This window comes from Hippocampus comes, unplaced genomic scaffold (assembly GCF_001891065.2).
Source record: "Hippocampus comes isolate QL1 unplaced genomic scaffold, H_comes_QL1_v1.1 scaffold50, whole genome shotgun sequence".
Taxonomy (NCBI): Eukaryota; Metazoa; Chordata; class Actinopteri; order Syngnathiformes; family Syngnathidae; genus Hippocampus; species Hippocampus comes.
The window spans coordinates 107,409-126,696 of NW_017805122.1; the positions used below are offsets into that span (position 1 = coordinate 107,409).

Below are 19,288 nucleotides of genomic sequence, written 5' to 3' on the forward strand. Positions count from 1 at the left end.
GTTTCCTGCGCCCAAATCTCCTGCGATGATTCTGATCTAATCCGGAGGACACCGAAGGGACAAGACAGGAAATAACTCTTGCGTCATTTCGGCCACTTTTGTGCAGTCGGTGAGCTCGATCGCACGCTTTCAGCGGATGCTTTGGATTCAAGATAAATCCAACTGTTTTGGTTTTTTTTCCTCTCGCCTAAACACCAGATATTGTAACTTGAGTGGACTGCATACAGGAAACCCCTAAACATGACATCGGTGGGTGCATTCTTGGGAAACAAATTTTGTAATTTATAGAACGCATCGCGGGGACATTCGAACACACACGAACCGTTTGAACAATTTATTCCGTTAAACTTCACACTTATTTCAGGAAAGCGTTTCACAGTTCGAATAGTTTCTAAATGCTCAAAGCTATCACATTTGTTTGTATGTTTACACATACATTTATTGATTTAAACTTGAAAGCATGTTCAACTGGAGGGTACCCAAGTTTGGAGGAAAATCCCGTTCTGGCGGCTGACCGGCTAAAAAGTCTCTGCCTCATTTGGCCGGAACCAGTAGAATGAAACCTTCTTTGCTCTTCTTGAAATCGGCATGAGTTAGTCCCTCCTTGGTTTCCACGGTAACAGTCTTTGGTTTGCCGCGCATGTGTAGCCGGATGCCCGACGGGCACACCTTCACGGCTAATGAGGTTTTTCTTTCACTGAAAGGCAAAAAAGAGATGAACGTGAACGGAAATCAATCCAACTTTGCAACAAACATGAATCGTAGAGTAGATCAATAAAATTCCTCAGGGGACTTTTGGCAAATGGATTTTCAAAAATGATACAAGGGCGAAGGAAATCTTGTAGGTTGTTTTAATAAAAGGCGGTGGGAGGAGATGGTCAAAACCTAAATGTCTTTTGTGGCGTGCCTAATGGTGCCTTGTTTGACTGCAGCAGGGTCAGGTAAAGATGACCCAGGAGGCCACCGCTTCCTCTTGGCTTTCAACTCCACTCGACTGTATTTCGAGAGCACTTTCAAACCAACCGCCGCTGTCTACAAAGTGCTCTCCGCGGAGCAAAATAACAGTAATGAAAGACAGTCGAAAGCATTCAAAATCAAGTCTCATGGTGAGTCAAAAGCCAAAGAATAAAAAAATAGTTTGAAGTTTTAAAGAATGGGCAGCAAGGGGGCTTGCTGAACGTTCAGTTGAAAGTCATTTCAAAGAGAGGGACCCGAAACTGAAAAGGCTTGATTCCCTTGCTTAGTTCTCGGTCCATCTAACAGTGTCTGGTCCTCAGACCTGTAAAATCGGGCAGGCGCATAAGAGGCGGGAGGAGCTCAGAGAGGTAATGAGGGGCGAGGCCATTTAAAAAAAAAAAAAAAAATTGAAAACAAATAATAGGATCTTAAAAAGAACTCTAAAATGGATAGGAAGGCAGTGAAGGAATGCCAGAGTAGGAGCTGTGTGGTCCCTCTTACGAGTACCAGTCAAGAGGAGAGCGGCAGCATTTTGGACCAACTGGAGACGCTTCATGGAGGATTGGCTGACTCCAAAGTAAAGTGAGTCACATATTGCACAAAATGAAAAGAGTCTTAAAAAAACTTTGATGGAAGCTGCACTTTTTAAAAGGTAAACTATTATGAAAAGACTAAGATAAGAAATTTTGAGCTAACAAAATTGTCTTGCATTCTATGCGCATCCGTTGGTCATATAAACCTCCTCCGCTATTCCACCCTACCATGTTTATGCGGTAAAAACTCCCACCCACGCCCCCTGTTGAGCAGTCATCTCATGCGTAATTCCTCCTGAGAAGTACGTAAACAGCAAATACAAGTCCTGGCGGTTTGCTTCGTGCGAATGCAACAGTTGGTCGGGCTGACGAGCGCATCGACGTACTTTAACTGGAGGTGTTGGGAACGGCGCCGAAAATATCAACACAATCCTATTCGTGTCGTCGGCTTCATGAGATGAGCAGTTCACACGCAAAACATTCCAAGTGGCAGCTCATCAAATGGAATTCATTCATAACTAAATGAATCACAGTTGATGAGTATTCACAAGACCTTCTTGGGAGGGTTTTTTTCCCCCCGCTGACAATTTATATGAGTCTTGTCTTATAGGGGGGAGGAGGGGGGGTGCAAATGATGATTCGCTTGTACCGGACCGAGTCTCTGAAGCGTCGCCGCCACGATTCCCTTTAAAAACATGACCCGCACTGAGCCGAACTAATCCACACGGTGCAGTTTGAATAATTTATTGTGCCGTATACGGCGCCGGAGACAGATTTGGGGGCGCAGAGACGGTTCATCTTCGGCTTCCTCTCTCACCCTCCAAGCAGTCGGCCTCCATTTTTCTCCCCTCCCTATCCCCACTCCGTCACTGGCTTGGAGAAGCAGGGTGCAGCGAATGCAATGTGAATACATGCCTCTGGTGCCTCCGTTGTGGGAGAATCAGCGGCTGTTTTATGAGCATCCGAGCTGCGAACGTGTGGCGAAGCATAGCCAGTGAGCGTGACGCGAAACGGTTGTTAATGCCGTTTTGTACCATTATGGGCCAATCGGATCAAAATCGAGGTTTTATGCAGAGGCGCTCCGAGGGAATAATGTGACATCGGCAATAAAATCAAGTGATAAACTTTTTTTTTTTTATATGCAGCCACTCAAATTGTGAATTAAATGCTTTGTGTGTAAGATTGCATTTACGATTTGTGCCCTTGTGAGAAGGGCGAAATGGAAAACTTTTTCGGCTCCACTAACTTGTGACAGTGAGTCCGAATAATGCCACTGACTGACAACATCCCGCAAAGAGAAGACAGGTCCGAAGGGAGGCTCTCATCACGGCGCCACCTATTGATCGACGCCATCAATCTCCTTCGTCAATTCGTGCTTCTGCGTTGTTGCTGCTGCCATTCAGGGTCACCTGCTCCAGGTGTCATTGAGTCCCAGGAGGTGTTCAACTTCAACGGCCGGATTTAACCATCGCTTCCCCCACACGAAACCATTATCGCCACGGCAACGGCGGCATAAAACCGCGGCAGCTAGCTGATTACTCCGCGGATTAAGTATCGGCGTCACCACATACATCATCGACAATTTTATACATTATAATCAGCGCCGCTGCTGACAGAAACAATTGGGCTATTTCGGCCAGCGGAAACCGACCACTTGAGTGTTCTCAGCGGGGGCATGCTGGGTAAGAAAAAAAAAGGTGAGTCATATGTGAACAACAGTGGCGCAAAGTGTGACCGCTGGCATGGTTGATTCATTTTGCACATGCCCCGAATCATTAACGGGACAGTAAGTGTCATCAAGTGCGATGTGTTCCTTGCGGTTGATAAATTCTGAAGACGCGAGCTTCCAATCTAAGAGGACGTCTGTGAGTCAGCTTGAGAGGACACCGAAGGGGGCAGCGCGGTGGTGAGCAAATTCTTATGTCGAAATTTCACGCAAACACAGAGGGACAGTGCAGGATATCGGCCCATGGAAACGGCGTGGTCATGTGACTGCCTGGCTCCATTTGATTGGTCAAATGGAGTCAAACGTCACTCGAGGTTGCGTGAACCTTTTCATGCACTGTGAAACCCGATGACACGGTTAGCCGTCCATTGTGGTAACCGCCGTCCCTCAAAGGGTTAATCGTGCTTCTGAACAGGAAATATTCGAGTGAAAGTCAAAAGTATTTGTCAATACAACTATGCTTGCTAATTCCAATCCTTTGTGATTGGTTTGGTTTGATCGAGCTGAGGCGCGGGATCAGCGCCAGCCGGGTCCCATTTCGACTTGGTGATCACGTCGTCACAGCGCCAAAGCGTTTTGTTTGTCCCGCTTTGGTCCGAGGTCAATTTAGAGTTGGTGCATGACTGCTGTTGGAAATACACAAAGAGGTTCTTTGAAAAAGGAATTGTTTTGAGGTCAGTAGCCGGGAAGGCTTCGAGATGCCGGCACAAAAGACTGTCCTGACACGTCACGGAGTGGGAATACTTCTTATTGCAATTAAGTCGAATTTTCTCACGACTACACTTCCTGGAATCACATGACCCACCGGGTTGTTGGGAGCCGAGTAAGAAAATAGGTCAGCGTCTACACTCTATTTACTTCCACCTGGGTTAAAAGCTGTTGCTATAGTAACTCGCCATATGATCAAAACCGCATTACTACCACTGATCCTAATCCATCAAATCAAAAGTTGGGACCAGCAGGGAGCGAGAAGTGGGATTTTGGGGGCGGGGGGGCATCTGACCGATGAGAGGGCAGAAGCTCGGCAGCCTTTTGAGTCGGGCCAGACAGGCAAACACATTGAGGACATCCGCTGAGGGAGAAAAAGCAGAGGGGGGGGGGCAAGCACAGAAACGGAGAAGGCTATTTCGGAACTAGGATAACGCCACTCACGGACGGGGGGGGGGCGGTTCATTTGAAATGGGCGCTTTTTGTTCACGTCTGCATGTGAGCTGCGTGAGGTCAGATGCCAACAAGGTCGCCAGTGACCAAGCCGGGCAGCGGGCGGCTGCTTCGTTGCGCCCCGTTCAACCACATGACACGACTCGCTCCAACGGCAAAGGAGGAGGAGCGACCCAGAAGATGTCGATCAATTTAAAGCCACGAGGCTCTTTTTATAGTCATAAAAAGAGTACAAGAGACTCGACTATAGCTAAGCTGCAAAAGTTGATGGAATGACCAAAAATCCCCCAAATCACCTTTTAAAACAACGAACCCGAGCTTGTCCGCTAGGCTGGGGACAGATCATACCTTAAATCCCGCCTTGAGCTCACTCATGCACCCCCGCCCCCCCGTCCCTCCAGCTGTCCCAGCAGATGGTCCACAAGTTCAACCCACGACACCCCCCCACCACTACAATACACACGACTTCCTTGCAAGTATACATTATACCACACATGTCAAAGTCAAAGCCCGCGGGCCAGATCTGGCCCGCCAAATCATTTTATGTGGCCCGCGAAAGCAAATCAAGCATGTCAAGTTCCATGATGCTTGCTAAAGTCTGAACCAAAATTTCAAATTGTCATCTGTAATCCACAATAGCAGGCATTATTCTTGACTTCTGATTTTAAAACGAGTTATCCATCAATTTGTTGTGCGCCGTGTATGTAATATGTGGAGGTGATTAAATATGTATGTGGTTTCCTAAAATTCATAACGGCCCTCCAAGGGAAACGGTAACTACAATGTGGCCAGTGACAAAAATGAGTTTGACACCCCTGCATTATACAGACAAATGCTGTGAAATGCTGGAAAAATGTGCCTTCTGGTTAAATTTAGTCTGGAATGTACCTTGTAACTATTTCGAATAGTGTGCTGACATTCTGGGCCGCGCTGATAAGAGAAACGAGGTGATAGGAAGAGAAAGCCAGAGACAGGCAGAAAAGGGCGAAAGGTGGGGAGGAACATTCAGGAAAGATTGACACAAGATGTGAGGAGGGGACGCGTTTCACCGAGGGAACATGACGCATTTTCCAAGTCGCATTTTAAACATCTGCTTCAAACGATGCCTTTCGATGACCCAGTTTGATGCGACGCCGCACCTCGGCTGCCACGCAAACACTTAGCGGGAATGAATGTACGTCGATTTTATTCTTGTTCATGTACATTTACAGAATCCTCTTTAGCTCGCCCCCAAAATGCCAAATTATGACATGCGTGTGACTCGCATATTCCGGGATCTCATTTCCTGACAGAGGCAAACGCGGGGGAGCGTGTCATTCTCGATGCCGCCAACTCGCCACCTTCTGTGGGCTCGGGGACCACAACTCCGCCCTGACTTTGTTTCCAAAGCTTCCTTTTGCTGAGCTGCCTCATCAAGGGTCACAACCTTTCTCCGTTTGCCACAGATGGTGGCACAAAGGGAGACGGAGAGGGGGGGGGCTGACATCGACTCCCGACTGGTGCCTCCGCAGCACCGCAAAGCGCAATGCAGCTGTCGCAGTGATCCCAAGCGAACAAAAAACACACACCCACACACACACAATAATCTAAAACTAATAAAACTGCGGGGCCTCACAAGTGCCCTCTAGCCTAAAAAAAAAAAAAAAGACATTAAAAAGTCAAATAACCTGGACACGAGCGAGTCAGATCGTTTATGTTGCGAGTGATAACGACGTGTGCAAGCGGTGCCGGAGGCCAAGCAATCAAATGTACAACCGCATCATTTCGGAGTGTGAGAACACACACCGGGCGCATCTTCCAGATGAATGCGGTCGGCTTGTAATCACATCGAGAAACAACAGTCACATTTCGCGGCGATGGATGTGATAAATGCCAGCGTGACGCTTTCGTTCCCGTGGCGGGATTTCACAACAAGTGTGCGCGCGCGGACAAAGATGACCCCCCCGTGACAGTGATGAATGCCAAGAATATGATTTGCATATTATGTGACTATCATAGATTTTTTATTTTTTTGGTTGAGGCCTTTGAACAGGAAGAGAGGAAAGAATTACATTTAGGAATGGTTGATACGGCTGCAGAATTCCGATTATTTCCCGTGAATCCGAGGAAATTTTATTTCCCCGGCACCGAAAGTATCACTGACCGTGTAAAGTGGTCCACCAACGTTCCCACCAGCTCGCCGACACGGTCCCGGTTGGGACAGAGCTCCCCACATTGGAGACACAGCAGAACGTCGTCCTGTGAGGAGGTGTGCAGCGCCACCATCTGGTCGACCCCGCTGGTCACGCTCAGTCCTGTTAGCTGTGAATATCAACACAGGAGTCGCGGTTAGAAAGCCTTGTGAACTTTTCGTGAACCGTTTCGACAAGCAACTTTTTTTTTCCTATCGTGGGGTCAAGCTGTGAAAAGATTGATGTTTCTGCCCTGTCAAACGTTTCAGTGATTTTTACTTCTTTTTGTTAACTACTGCTTGGTTGCTGCTTTTCCCAGCATTTTAATTGCTCACGTGCACCCATACGCACACAGGCATGAATGATCTCTTTTCAGACTAGAGACCCAAATGGCTCACAACAAGCTACCGTTATCGACGGCATCCCCGTTTTTTCTGCATGTCGAGCATGTCGTGGTTTTAAAGCGCTGAAAACACGCCAGAGGTTAAACAGCATCATCGAGCGGCAGCAGCAGGAGCAATAGAGTGGCTAAAGATAGCCGCCATTAGGCACCGTTGCTCATACTGAAGGCTGGGAGTCGTATCCGGGTCAGACGCTAAGAGAATAAACGACTTGAAGAAAAGTAGACCGCTGCTCTGTCATGCCGTACATAGCGTGCGTTGAATTATGGGTTCGTTGACTTTTAACCGAGCACCAACCAAATGAGGCCATCGTCGCCGATCACTCCCTGTTGCCACATTCAATATGGAAGGCATGTTGACATACTGTACGATTCAGCGAATGTTAATAACTTACGGTGTCCAAAGGAATTCTCTTAAGGACCTTGAATTGTTTCTTTGGCTCTAATTTGTAGAAGCACCCGTCTGTGACGAGTACGCCGCGGTCGGTGCTCTTGTTGAACCGATTCACCTACGAAAGAGCACAGAGAGAAAAATATAAAGGGTTATGGCTCATAATTTGAGTGTTTTTTTTTAAATCATTTACAGGATCTTCAGCTGTACACAGGTAATTGCTTCTTACTTCTCTGTTTTTATTCTGGCATTTACCGATATGCGTTTATGAGAGAAGGAACGAAACCTTTCCTTGAATCCTTGAACAGTGATGGCAAGTGAGCAGAAACACGTTTTCATTTGCGGGCATTTCCCATGTGATTCACCTTCCTGCAGAAGCCCGAGAAAAGGACTTGTCTGTACTCGTCTTTGTTCCTCAGCTCCCGGGAGAAGCGTGCAAAGCCGGAACTGGATCGAGGGCAGTCTCGCACCTGCGGGGATCAAAGCTTTGTATTATTGCAACTGCAAGGATTGGACGGGTGCGCGTCTCACTAGCCAGTGGCGGCCAGTGTATGTGACAGGCGGTCGAAACAAATAGTGCTGTGATGAGGTTTTTGGTTGACTGGCGAACATCAGCAGCTGCCCACGATGATGCCTTTGTGGCTGAGTTGATCATTTTCACACAGTAATGGGGGATTTTATTGCCACTCTCAGTCTAGTCTGGTTATTGTCAGCCAATTATATTACTTTTTTTTTTTTTAGATGAGAAAATTGTCATGCGGTTGGTATGGAGAGTTGATGCAACACAATATGAACGTTACTGTGCAAGCTAAAATGACATCTTTTGCCTCACCTCCCCCGCAAAAAAAACCCAAAAAACTACCAAGTATCAAAAATGTCTCTTTCACACCAGAAAAAAAATCACATCGACAAAAACCTCTCACTCAAACCAAAAAAACCTCCCTTGCCTACCAAAACTACTCTGAAACATGAAAACATCTGCAAAAAAAAAAAAAAACCCTGATGCATACGCAAAATAAACCTCATACACACTCAAAAAATTCTTGCAGACAACAAAAAAATGGCATACTGACAAAAAGTTTTGTCAAAAAAAAAAAAAACACACCCAAAAAACATCGCATCAAAAACCCAACTACAACAGACTCTACTTCACCGCAAAACAAATTAACACTCACCACACACAAAAAACAAAAAACTTCAAAATCACACCCAAAAATAACATCCATTTATCCTATTCACCAAAAACCCATCAACTAAAGGAAAAAAAAACAGATGCATGCAGAAACAATTTTACCTAAGTGTGACCCTTTTTTGCATCCGTGAAATTATGCCTGCTTGACATCAGCAAAAGACTGTCTGATGTGAACAACAACCTACACAAAATAAACTTTTGCCCTCCTTGTTTTCCTCTGTGTACTCGTTCTTTCACGGGGCATGCTGAATGACACGCATTTATAAGTCTCGGCAGAATTAACTCCAATCACGTGAAGCCGGCGGCCCCCGAATGAGACTTTTGAGTCACAAGCCGTCATGAACACATGTGAGGAGTGATTCAGGACTGTGCCGAATTCATGCTGGCGCTCCCTGAAGGCATCTCCGAAAGCCTGTGGCCCCGCAAACAAGCTCAGATTAGCTACTCAAAGATCAGAGGGTGGGATTCGTTGAGAGAGGGGGGTGGGCTCACAAGTGCCCCCCGGTCACATTATTTGCTTGCTGGAGTTGTCACATGCGCTCCGTGGAATTTCATAAAAGATTATCGTCGAGTCTAAAAACACAGCAAGTCATTTAGGTTGCATTTAGCATGCAAAGCTCACGTGGGAAAAAAAATTTAAAAATAGGACATAAAAGGCAATCGATTTTTATCGTCTCCGTCTTTAAAGTCACAAGGACGCAGTAAAAGGGCTTGTGGCGTGGGGAAATTTCAAGACAACTGCGATCCGAGAGCAGTGATTCTCCAAAGTGTGCAAAGTGTGTCATGCAAGTGATAGGCCGGCTCCCCCTTGTGGCATCTGAAAGAATCACTGCCTCGGTAAATCCAGTTCCGTTTTATTTAACCTTTGAAGTTCAATCTGTTTGCATTGAATGTTTACAGTTCGTTTGTTTGTAAACATTTATTTGAATACATGTTTTTATTTAACTTTTGTTTCCAATACAGTCTAAATGAATCATTTCAGTACTATTTTTTTTTTAATCATCTAATATTTCGGCTCGGTGTTAATGTTCAAACTGGGCCTAATTTTACCACGACGAGCGATAATATTAAACCTTTTAGGAATGAAACCTGTCTTATTTTTTTAACACTGAGGCCTACTACATGACTGTATTTCCATACGGCGCAACATAGAGAGTTAAGGTTTTTTTTTTTTAAGGTGGTACTGGATTAGTGAAGTGAAGCTTGCCGTTCTAACACTGACAACCCACCTTTTAAGTACAGAGTGTGAGCGTGCTCTCTTTCGTTTTGTTTGCTTTTCCTCGAGAGAACAGCTGACTCGATGGGGTTGCGTGCGGGATCCTTACATTGGCTAGGTAGTCTCTTTCCCAGGCTCTGCTGCAGCCCCAGTCTTTTCTCTCCCCGCCAAGAGCAGTCAGAGCGGCGACTTTGGCTCGAATCTCAAGCACGTCTGACGGCGGGATTTTCTTCACCATCTGTCTCGCCCACCACCTGAAAAAAAAGAGAAGAGACTTTGGTGATGATTTTAGAAATAGCCTAATTCCGTGAGCAAAATAGAAAGCCCCTTCCCTGACCTGCGATGCAGCACAACCGTGATGGTGTGAAACTGGTTCAGGGCGGCAGGCGGAGTCGGCCATTCGACGCTCTTTCCGTAGTCGGCCATGTTTCTGACATTGGCGAAGCGCTGCTCCACTTCCCAGAAGTGGGCTTTGACCTTGTAGCGCTTGAAGCAGCCCATGATGGCATAAATGGCCCTCATCCGCCGGCACCTCATACGAGCCAGAGCCCCCCGCCATACCTGTGTGAATTTTTTTAAAAAAACGGAGAGATAAGTTACTGACTCGCCGAGCGAGACTTCTCTGTTCACTCATCCAACTAGGTCATTAGCGGAAGAAAAGAGATGCTAATTTCACTGTTAAGTAATGGACTTTATGTAACGGTGTCCCGCATTTCATTAAATAGACGTAAAGGCGAGCAATGCCAACGCGGCTAACCTTTTGTAAGAAAAGCACCAAGATGGGGATGAGGGCGGCTCGCTCCTGTTCCAAAGTGAAGAGGGATCGAGGCGTTCGCACAAAAAGCTTGGTGTGGCCGTACGCCACGTCGTCCTGGAAACCGTGCTGTTTGACGATGGCCTCCACGGCCTCCCGGTCGGAATCCATCAGATGATTGGGCCAAGTGTACTCGCACGTCATTTTATACCTCGAGTAAAGTGGTATTGTTCAGGAACGTTTTAAAGTCTGGTAACGATCGGGGCTATTTTGCATCATGCGTCGAGGACGTCTCTTACCTCTGCAAGAAGCGAGCATAGGGTTGCCTGTAGGCGAAACCCGCCCTGCGCACCATGACGTTCTCCAGCAGACCCAGATAGGCCACCTGATGTTGGCAGCGAGCGTCGTCAAACAGCAACGGGGACTTCAGCTCATTTGGCTTGATGCATCTCACGTAATACGGCTCCTGAAGAAAAAAAGGCGGGTGCCGATTTGTTTATTCAACAGATTTAACATATGGTATTGACAAACGTTTTTTTTTTTGTCTTTATTTGATTACTTCCTTATTAGTTATTTCGAGTCGTTTCGTTTGATTGTAGTTCACGATGTACTTGCGAAGCACCTTCAGAAATGCGCCTTCCAAATAAAGGATGATTGACGGACAGCGATTGCTAACTGCGAGTGACGGAGGAGCTGCGAAAACTGACCTCTGGAAGTGCAACACAGCTGAGGCTCGTATAACATCTCGCTTTATTAAAAGCACGTTGAAGTGCGGCGGAGTAGCAGGCGAATGCTTTCACATCAACGGGGGCTCTCTCCAAGGGCCACGCTATCATGTTACGGCGCAGCTACTACAGTGGGCTCCCTCCATGAGAAACAAAGTGGGCACTCGAAAGTGCTTTCCAATGCCACAATGCAGTGATGATTTTAAGCCATGTTTCAGTTCCATTTTTGAAGAAAGTTTTTGGCCTCACCGTGATGTTGATTTTTTTTTTTTTTTTTTTTTTTAATTGATGAGCACCATAGCAATTTTTTTTGGTGCAGCTGTGCGGCCTTGGCAAATTACTAGCAATTTGTGTACAAACAGAAAGCCGAGCAGGTCGTCCAACCTTGCAGGCCAGTTTATCCACCAACGCGACAATGGAGTTTTTGAAGAGGGTGGCTGCTGTTAGCGGTCGCTTGGTGACCTCCGTGATGCTGAGTTGACCATCGGGCCACATCTCCTTCATCACTGGGTTGGAGCTTCGAAAGAGCACAAAAAAAGGTGGGGGGGGGGGGAGGGGTTTAAATGTATACGAACAAGGTCAAGAGGGAACTTGGCCTCATTACTGAAGAGCCGCAACTGCGATGGCGTGTTTGGAACCTGTGGTACATGAGGCGCTTGAAATCTTGGAAAAGCAGGTCTCTGTTTTTGTCCAAAAAGCCCTCGACGGAATATCTGTCATAGGTGGCGAGAGGGAGAGAGGAAGCATTAGAAAGACTTTAGGGCTAAAAGTAGTTCAGATTGAACGAGGGGGGGTCGAGCTGAAAAGCGCTTTGACAAGAATCAACATGATCAAATTCAAAGAAGTGAGACCGAGTAACACAGATTACACACAGAGTCACGTCATTACCTCATGAGTGATTTGGCGCTCAGTTCCAACTGACTCTTGAGGATTAAAGCAATGCTGCATAGCAGATTTCCATAACAGGAATACAACTCACGCTTGGGTTAGCAAAAAAAAAAAAAGTGAACCGTCAACCAATTTAATCTGTCTGCTCCCTGCAAAATGTTTGGGTGGCTTTCTGAGCACCAGAGGTTAAGATGTCACAACATGGCACAAATTACATAAGATGTTCATCCACAGGGGGAAAGCCAGCTGGAGTGAATGCAAAATAAGTTTTTTTTTTTTTGGGGCTCATTAACAGCACGACAGTGAGAAAGCTCTGTAATGCTAATGAAGAAAATGAAAAATAATGACAAACAGGCGGCGGCGTCGACATACTTCTCCCACACATAAAAGGCTTGTTTCAACCAAGCTGAAAACAACATAAGAGCAAGTCACGGCATTCACTTGGAAGGACAGGTAAGGTTGTAGAGGACATGCAAAGATCAGATGAGCTCTCCGGAGATGACATGATGGCTTCAACGAATGAAAGTGAAGGTCAAGGTCGGCACAACGGAAGAAGGACGAGTATGAGACCCAGCTGACAAGTGAGATTTGATTCAACATAAGAGGTTGTACGGGGGCGCCTTGAGACACAAGCTTAATTTTAAAAACTCAAAACGCGCGCCTCTCAAATCATTTTGTCCCCGGTCGCTGCCCTTCCAGAATTAAATCATTTTTGTTGCATTCTTTGAATGACCATTGTGCTGCGCCTTCTGGTTTTGGCCACCTAGGGGGCAGTACAAGCCAGAGCACTATACTATGGCTGTTTTTAAAGTGCTCTATAGGTTGAGTTCAGACGACTCGAGACTTGTTCTACACAGGGGATAAAGACCATACAACTATGAGTACTGTTATATTGTTTGTCAATGTGTGTTTCTGCACCATTTGTTCATACGTTCAAGCACCGAAACATGTATACTATTCAATGCTCGCATTAAGCCAGTCGGCTAAAGAGCCGAACTGTGTCGCCGTTTTCAGTGCACGAGATATAATTCTCTTTTTCAGGACAAACAAATGATTCATCGGGTAAAATTTGATATAATGCAGAGGAAGGAAAAAAAAATGAGGGAAACGAAAGGATGGGTAAAGTAGGTCAAACCTTGTGTGTGTTTGGAGGAAGCTGGGGTGGATGGGTATTTTTTTTTTTCGAGGGTATGGGAGGTATATTTAGACGACAGAGTAAAGCTTGACTCAGATGAGATGAGATGGAGCGTGGGCAGCACCATCTTGGAGGAGTGACATCTCACGGGGAGTGACCTGGACATGGCCCTGACACTGCCAAATTGTGGCTGACAGAGACAAAGATCCACCACATGCACATCCAAGGGCATCCACACACAGACACATTCAATCATTTCTCAGACTGGCTGCACTAAAATAGAAATAAATGTTGCATTGTTAATTCTGTCCCTCATTCCAAAACCGATTCTATGGTCAAGTGGGGTGAACGTGTCAATTTTCAATTGAGAGTTTGTGGCTTGAGTCACAGGAAATCAGTTCTCGGGCGAACTCATTTGCATTTCGTACCGTTGTCATATTGACACACACAAAAAAGAAAAAATAACTTGGATTCAGGAAAACAAATAAAAGCAATGAATGTGGTGGAAATAAATAACTTGAATCTATAATACATACATGCTGATCTTAACCAATAATAAGCCTGCTTAAAAATCTGTTCCACTTGTTCTTGAGTCATTTTTCACTAACGATATAAATGATCAAATCACGTAAAGTTTAAAAAAAAAAAAAAAACACAAATCCTACTTGAGTGTAACCTTGATTATTGCTGCTGTTAGATGTCATCAGTCAAACACACAACAGGCCATTCTCCTTCACTCCCCATCCTGCCTGTTTCCTCATGTGGTCACTCGATATATTAATGTCCTTCCCCCTCTCAAGATTGAAGGCGGTACACGTGAGCGGCGTGATTTGTTCTGAAACCAAATCCACGGTCGCGCTGATGGCCAAAGGCCCCACCCCCATCTGGCCTCGGTGACTTTTAGCATCATCAAACGCATGAAAGAAGAGGAGCAGTTAAGGATGGCGAGGCAGAGCTGCGGTCATGGTAAAATAAACATCCACGAGATTGTGGAATTGAAATCCCAAAGATCCTTCCCCACATCAATGTGCCATTTAGTACGCCGGCACAGCTGAAAGACAAGTCTGATAAGCGTTCCCTTTATTGCATGCGACAATAGCTTTTTTGAGTGTCCAACACAGACGTAACTGTATTTCATTCGAACCGTGCACAAACAGTAACAACCCCACTGAAATGTTTCTGCTGCAAACGTCCTAAACTGACCTCTTAATAGGATCAGTTGGATTATGCTCCTGAATCCTGCCTCTTTCTCCAGCCAGGATCGAGCCCGGCCCAAATACACAAGACCAAAAAAAAAACACAAACACAACATACACACGAAATGGGCAACTCACGTGACATCTCCGGCATAGTGGCGGATCCGGAAGTGCTTCTGGAAGTCCATGGTTTTGTCGGTCGGGGTGAGCTACAAATGCAGAGGTGAAAAGTGGCACTTCTGAGCTCATGGTAGTGAAATACAATTCCCACAACAAACGTCAATGTAAAACATTTAAAGGTTGAGAAGATTTTTTTTTTAATTCCAAGTCTAACCTGAAGGCAGAACATTAGAGAAACTCTGCCCTCTACTGGTAGAAACGCGGAAGTGCACTTTTTGGTGAGTTGGTTTGAAAAGTGTCTTCCGTCTGATTAAGAAGCTTCATTTGGTTTATCTGAATATCGGGCAATTCATTTTTTATTTACGGTTCACTTTATGTGGGGATTCAATGAGGAAAAATATATTTTGTGACACCTGGGTGCAGAACTAATGTGAAGTTTTCCTTGAGTTTGTTTCATTTGTGTTTCGCCAGAACGGCAGTTAACACGATGTCCTGTTTTTGATTTTTCAAGCATTTTCTCGTGTGATTGTCCTCATTAGAACTGCAGGAAAATTTTGACTGCTTCAATCACCCTAACATGCAAGTTTTGGGGATGGGAGACACGGAATGACTCGGTTTTAAGCATATATTTGTGGAAAATAGTGGGTTTAATGCACGGATATTATAGTGAATGGATATTAATGAAACTAAAAGTAAAACCAGGAAAAAAAAAACTTTCAATCATGAACTAAAATGAAAACAATAGATCTTAACTAAGAAAAGTACTAAATTAAAAACTAACACTAAAACGAATGTCAACTAAACTAAAACAGAGCATTTAAAAAAATAAACATGCTCTTAAAAAGAAATGAAAGCCAAGCAAACCGAAAGAACAAATGTCAAAAGCGAAGTCAAAACTAAATATAATAAAATCCCAAACCATGAACAATATCCACCATTTTGAAGCTCTTCTGTCCAATGAGCCCCACTTCAGTTGAGGTCACGCTCTCACCTTTCGGGAGGTGTAGTGGGGGTGTTGCGCCAATTTGATGTCCATGCTGTCCAGGCACACGGTGTCTGTGACTTTCCCGACAGTGAGACAAGCTTCATCCAGAATGGAGATGAGCCCTTTGTGCTGCTGCTCCACGAGGTCGACGATGATCTGGTTGTTGAAGTAGTCAATCTGTGCACGACCAAGATTAATTAATATATGTCAGAGAGCTCACGCTACAGCAAGTTGAATTTATTTTCCTTACGTCTTGCCACTGGATACCCTCTCGCTTATATTCGGCTTGTTCCTGTTGGAGGATCAGCTCGATGAAAAGTTGCTGAAGCTTTTCGTTGCAGTAGTTGATGCAAAACTGCTCGAAACTGGCCCCCCCCCCCAAAAAAAAAAGATGGAACAAACACCCCGAGGCCGCATGAACGTGAATTCGTCACGACCCTCGAATTGCAAGAGGACGAAAAGGACTCCAACCTGTTGTTGTCAAATATCTCAAATCCATAAATATCCAGCACACCGATGACGGTGTTTTTCCCATGAAGCACTGGGTTGTAGTCTTTGACCTCAATGACGTCATTGATGCGGCCGACAATCCACCCGAAAAGTCTCTCGTAGAGAGCCTATACGGTGAAAAAGGGGAAGGTTGATTTAATCCAATCAAATCAATCCATCAATATGACGCACCTTGCTAAAAGCATCCCGCCCAAAGCAGGCCTCCTCTTCCGTGTGCCCCTTTTCAATGACGTCGCCGCCACCGGTGGCCACGGTGCGGTACAGCAAGCTCTTGATGACACCGTCGGCGTCTGTGCCCGTCAACTCTGAGATGTGCTTCACGGCTTCAAGGTCCAAAACTTCAACATTCTCACCCTCGCTCCCAAACTGGACATTACCCTGAAAAAAAAAAAAAAAAACGACAACCGTTAAAATTGTATTCCGCTTCAATCCATGGCAATCCTGTTCTTGAGAAACTTACAAGATGCAGGATGGAAGCTAGAATTTGATAAATGGACTGAATTTCCTTTTTGGAGAAGCCAATCACTTCCAGAGCATGAACGACAGCTTTGTGGCTTGAGTAATCATTGTTGCAGGTCTACGTAAAGACAATGACAAAATGTTAATACATCCAAGAGACGGGACGTTTTCGTTTCTTCACTCCGGTTTCCCTTTGGTTCCCGTTTGTGTGAATTTCTCGACAGATAAAATGTCAAACCCGTCAGACTGAAATGAAATAAACTCACAGTGGCTGCGGCTCCCTCTTTGGTGTACACGTAAGCACTCGGATCGCTTTGCAGGTGACACGAGGCCATCGTTTCCTGCGATCCGCCTCGTAAAAACTGTGACAGCACAACAAATCAAGCGCGCTCTGAATCGGTTTCATACGCCGCATACGGGGTTCGGTCGATTTCAATTCGAACAGCCGCTTCTCAGTTTGTACGAGACATGATGAGACTCCACCTGGTAAAAGGAATGGAAGTTCCTCTCCCCTTGCTGCTGGTGAACAACCCGAGACTTGAGTAGGTCATGCCCCAAAAAAAAAAAAGGAAAAGAAAAATACAGAAATGTTTCGAGACTTGAGTAGGTCATGCCCACAAAAAAAAAAAAAAAGGAAAAGAAAAATACAGAAATGTTCATGACAACAACAGATGTGGGGAAAATACTCTCACAAACATACGAGGCGCTCCTGCTCTCACCTTCTCCAGCAGGTAGTTGTTAATGTGGCCCCCCATGGGATCGCCATTGAAGTTGAAGTTGATGTCCATGTACTTGCCAAAGCGGCTGGAGTTGTCGTTACGATTCGTCTTGGCATTCCCAAAAGCCTCCAGAACACAGTTGGACTTGAGCAGCACGTTCTTCACACTGCATAAGCAATGGGATGCAAATGGAACATAACGATTTGGCAAGTGACACATTATTAGCATTTTATTTGACACGAAAAGAGGACCATCGCCTATTTTTGCTTCAATCCTCACATTTTGAGAGAGCGAATATCTGTTCTTGAGCTTCCGGAGCTTCCACTCCACCATGTCACCAATTTAAGATCGCAATCCAACGTGGCAGCAAGTAATATAGCGGCACAGGAAGGAAGTTGAGATGGTCGCACCGAGTTTGAACTTTGTTATCTTGACTTGTGCGGACAGGTGGAATTTCTTTTTTTTTTTTTTAACTGCCCAATCTTGTCTTACCTTTCAACGTCTGCCCTCTGACTTGGGTTTGTGATAGCTGCAATGTACTGCATGATGTATTTACTGGCTTCTGTTTTCCCTGCACCGCTTTCACCTAAAAAAATAAAAAAAATAAAAAACATTTCCCAACAGTGACTGTGCGAGATTTTACTTGTTTATAGAGTTAAAAAAAATAATAATAAAAAAATAAAAGCATTGCTGTAATAGATTTCAACTTTTATTAGTCTTGAAGGTATGTAATGTTACTTTTCTCATCTACTCACTGCACTTATTTGACTCCAATTGCAAGATGAAGTTTAATTTGATCCCATTTGTGGAATCAATTTGCAAACCACACCAGGAGCCAAAACCGCCGAGTGGTTCGTTTCTTGAAAAAGAAGCTCTTCAGTCGAGAGATGAGACAGCCTATTCATTTCGAAACTGACCTGATATGACAATGCACGTGTCTTTGGCTCGTCTTTTCATGACCTTATAGGCAGCGTCGGACACGGCGTAGAGGTGAGGTGGGTTTTCGTACAGCTCACGGCCACGGTATGCGTCGATGGCGTCTTTCCCGTAGATGTCCATCTGTTTATACGGGTTGACGGAGACCACCACGTCGCCGATGTAGGTGTAGATCCGACCTTTCTCAAACCTGTCTCCACACAAAAGACCGCATGATGTTTCTTTTTCTGTGTGGATTCAGGCATAGGTAAAACACATGCAGGGTGATATTGCATATGGGCAACCTTTTCAACTCCAAAAAACAAAACCAGAATCTGAAATGTGTCCACCCCCGCCAAAAAAATTGGATGTCTCTATACTTTGGTTCCAATAATCCATCTTTGTGTGTAAAGCTGCAGAATACGAATAGCTGGCAGGAAATGGCACAACAGTGAGTGGCGGTAGTCACTGAAAGCAGGAAATGAAAGTTGGGTTGTTAAATCTACTGGCGGGCTCGTTGATTTCATTTTGGGTGAAGAGGCACTTCACATAAATTGCTTGATTAATCAGTTATTGCATTTGTGTCATTGTGGCACGTACAATACTTTCAGCCATTTTCCTTTTTTAATTCGTAATTGTGGCTGTCTGGGATGAGAGAGTATTGCCCGTTCATTAAAAAGAAAAAAAAAAAAGCACAACGCTAAAGCTTGAGCTACGGTTTGAACACTTAAACATGATCTCAAAACTCACCAGACAGGTGAAAAAAAATGACAAGTGGTCTTTGAGCCATGAGTGGCACAATGCAAACTTTTTTTTTTTTTTTTAACATCGAATAGCTTCCTCTTCCTCGCTGCTACCAACACATACCTCAATTTGAGATTCTCCATAAACTGATCCATGGTCACCTCGTCCAGCAGCACAAAGTCTGACTTCCCAAATTCGAGGCCCTCCATCTCTGCCATCCTTTTGCCCCGGATTCAGCAAATAAGAGCAGAACAAAAAGACAGACGTACAGGGAACAGAAAGTGACGGGGATGGGAGGGTGCGTGAAAAAAAAAAAGAGAAGTATGGCTGACTTCTGAGTAGACAGTGATGGAGGCGTGGTCGCGCTTGAGTCATGCAGAGCGCCCGCAAG

The 19,288-nt window shown here is 45.1% G+C and overlaps 1 protein-coding gene across 2 annotated transcripts; it reads right to left on the minus strand.

Moving 5' to 3' along the window:
- Positions 1 to 319: 319 nt before the first annotated feature.
- myo1g (myosin IG) lies at positions 320 to 19,255 on the minus strand. Of its 2 annotated transcripts, XM_019866032.1 has the most exons (22): positions 19,021 to 19,235; positions 18,156 to 18,364; positions 17,731 to 17,824; positions 17,239 to 17,404; positions 17,003 to 17,056; positions 16,786 to 16,881; positions 16,521 to 16,637; positions 16,232 to 16,438; positions 16,022 to 16,167; positions 15,801 to 15,915; positions 15,557 to 15,727; positions 14,584 to 14,654; positions 11,865 to 11,939; positions 11,611 to 11,743; positions 10,801 to 10,967; positions 10,505 to 10,712; positions 10,085 to 10,308; positions 9,857 to 10,001; positions 7,705 to 7,809; positions 7,344 to 7,457; positions 6,521 to 6,678; positions 320 to 697 (listed from the first exon to the last, which is right to left on the minus strand). In XM_019866032.1, exons 1-22 carry the CDS (start codon positions 19,113 to 19,115, stop codon positions 535 to 537), a joined length of 3,033 nt encoding a protein of 1,010 aa, XP_019721591.1. In that variant the 5' UTR covers positions 19,116 to 19,235; the 3' UTR covers positions 320 to 534. The 2 variants fall into 2 exon arrangements, with proteins under 2 accessions (XP_019721591.1, XP_019721592.1); XM_019866033.1 differs by lacking the exons at positions 320 to 697; positions 6,521 to 6,678; positions 7,344 to 7,457; ... (5 more) ...; positions 11,611 to 11,743; positions 11,865 to 11,939 and adding an exon at positions 13,270 to 13,439 and having other exon boundaries at positions 19,021 to 19,255.
- Between the last annotated feature and the right edge of the window lie 33 nt (positions 19,256 to 19,288).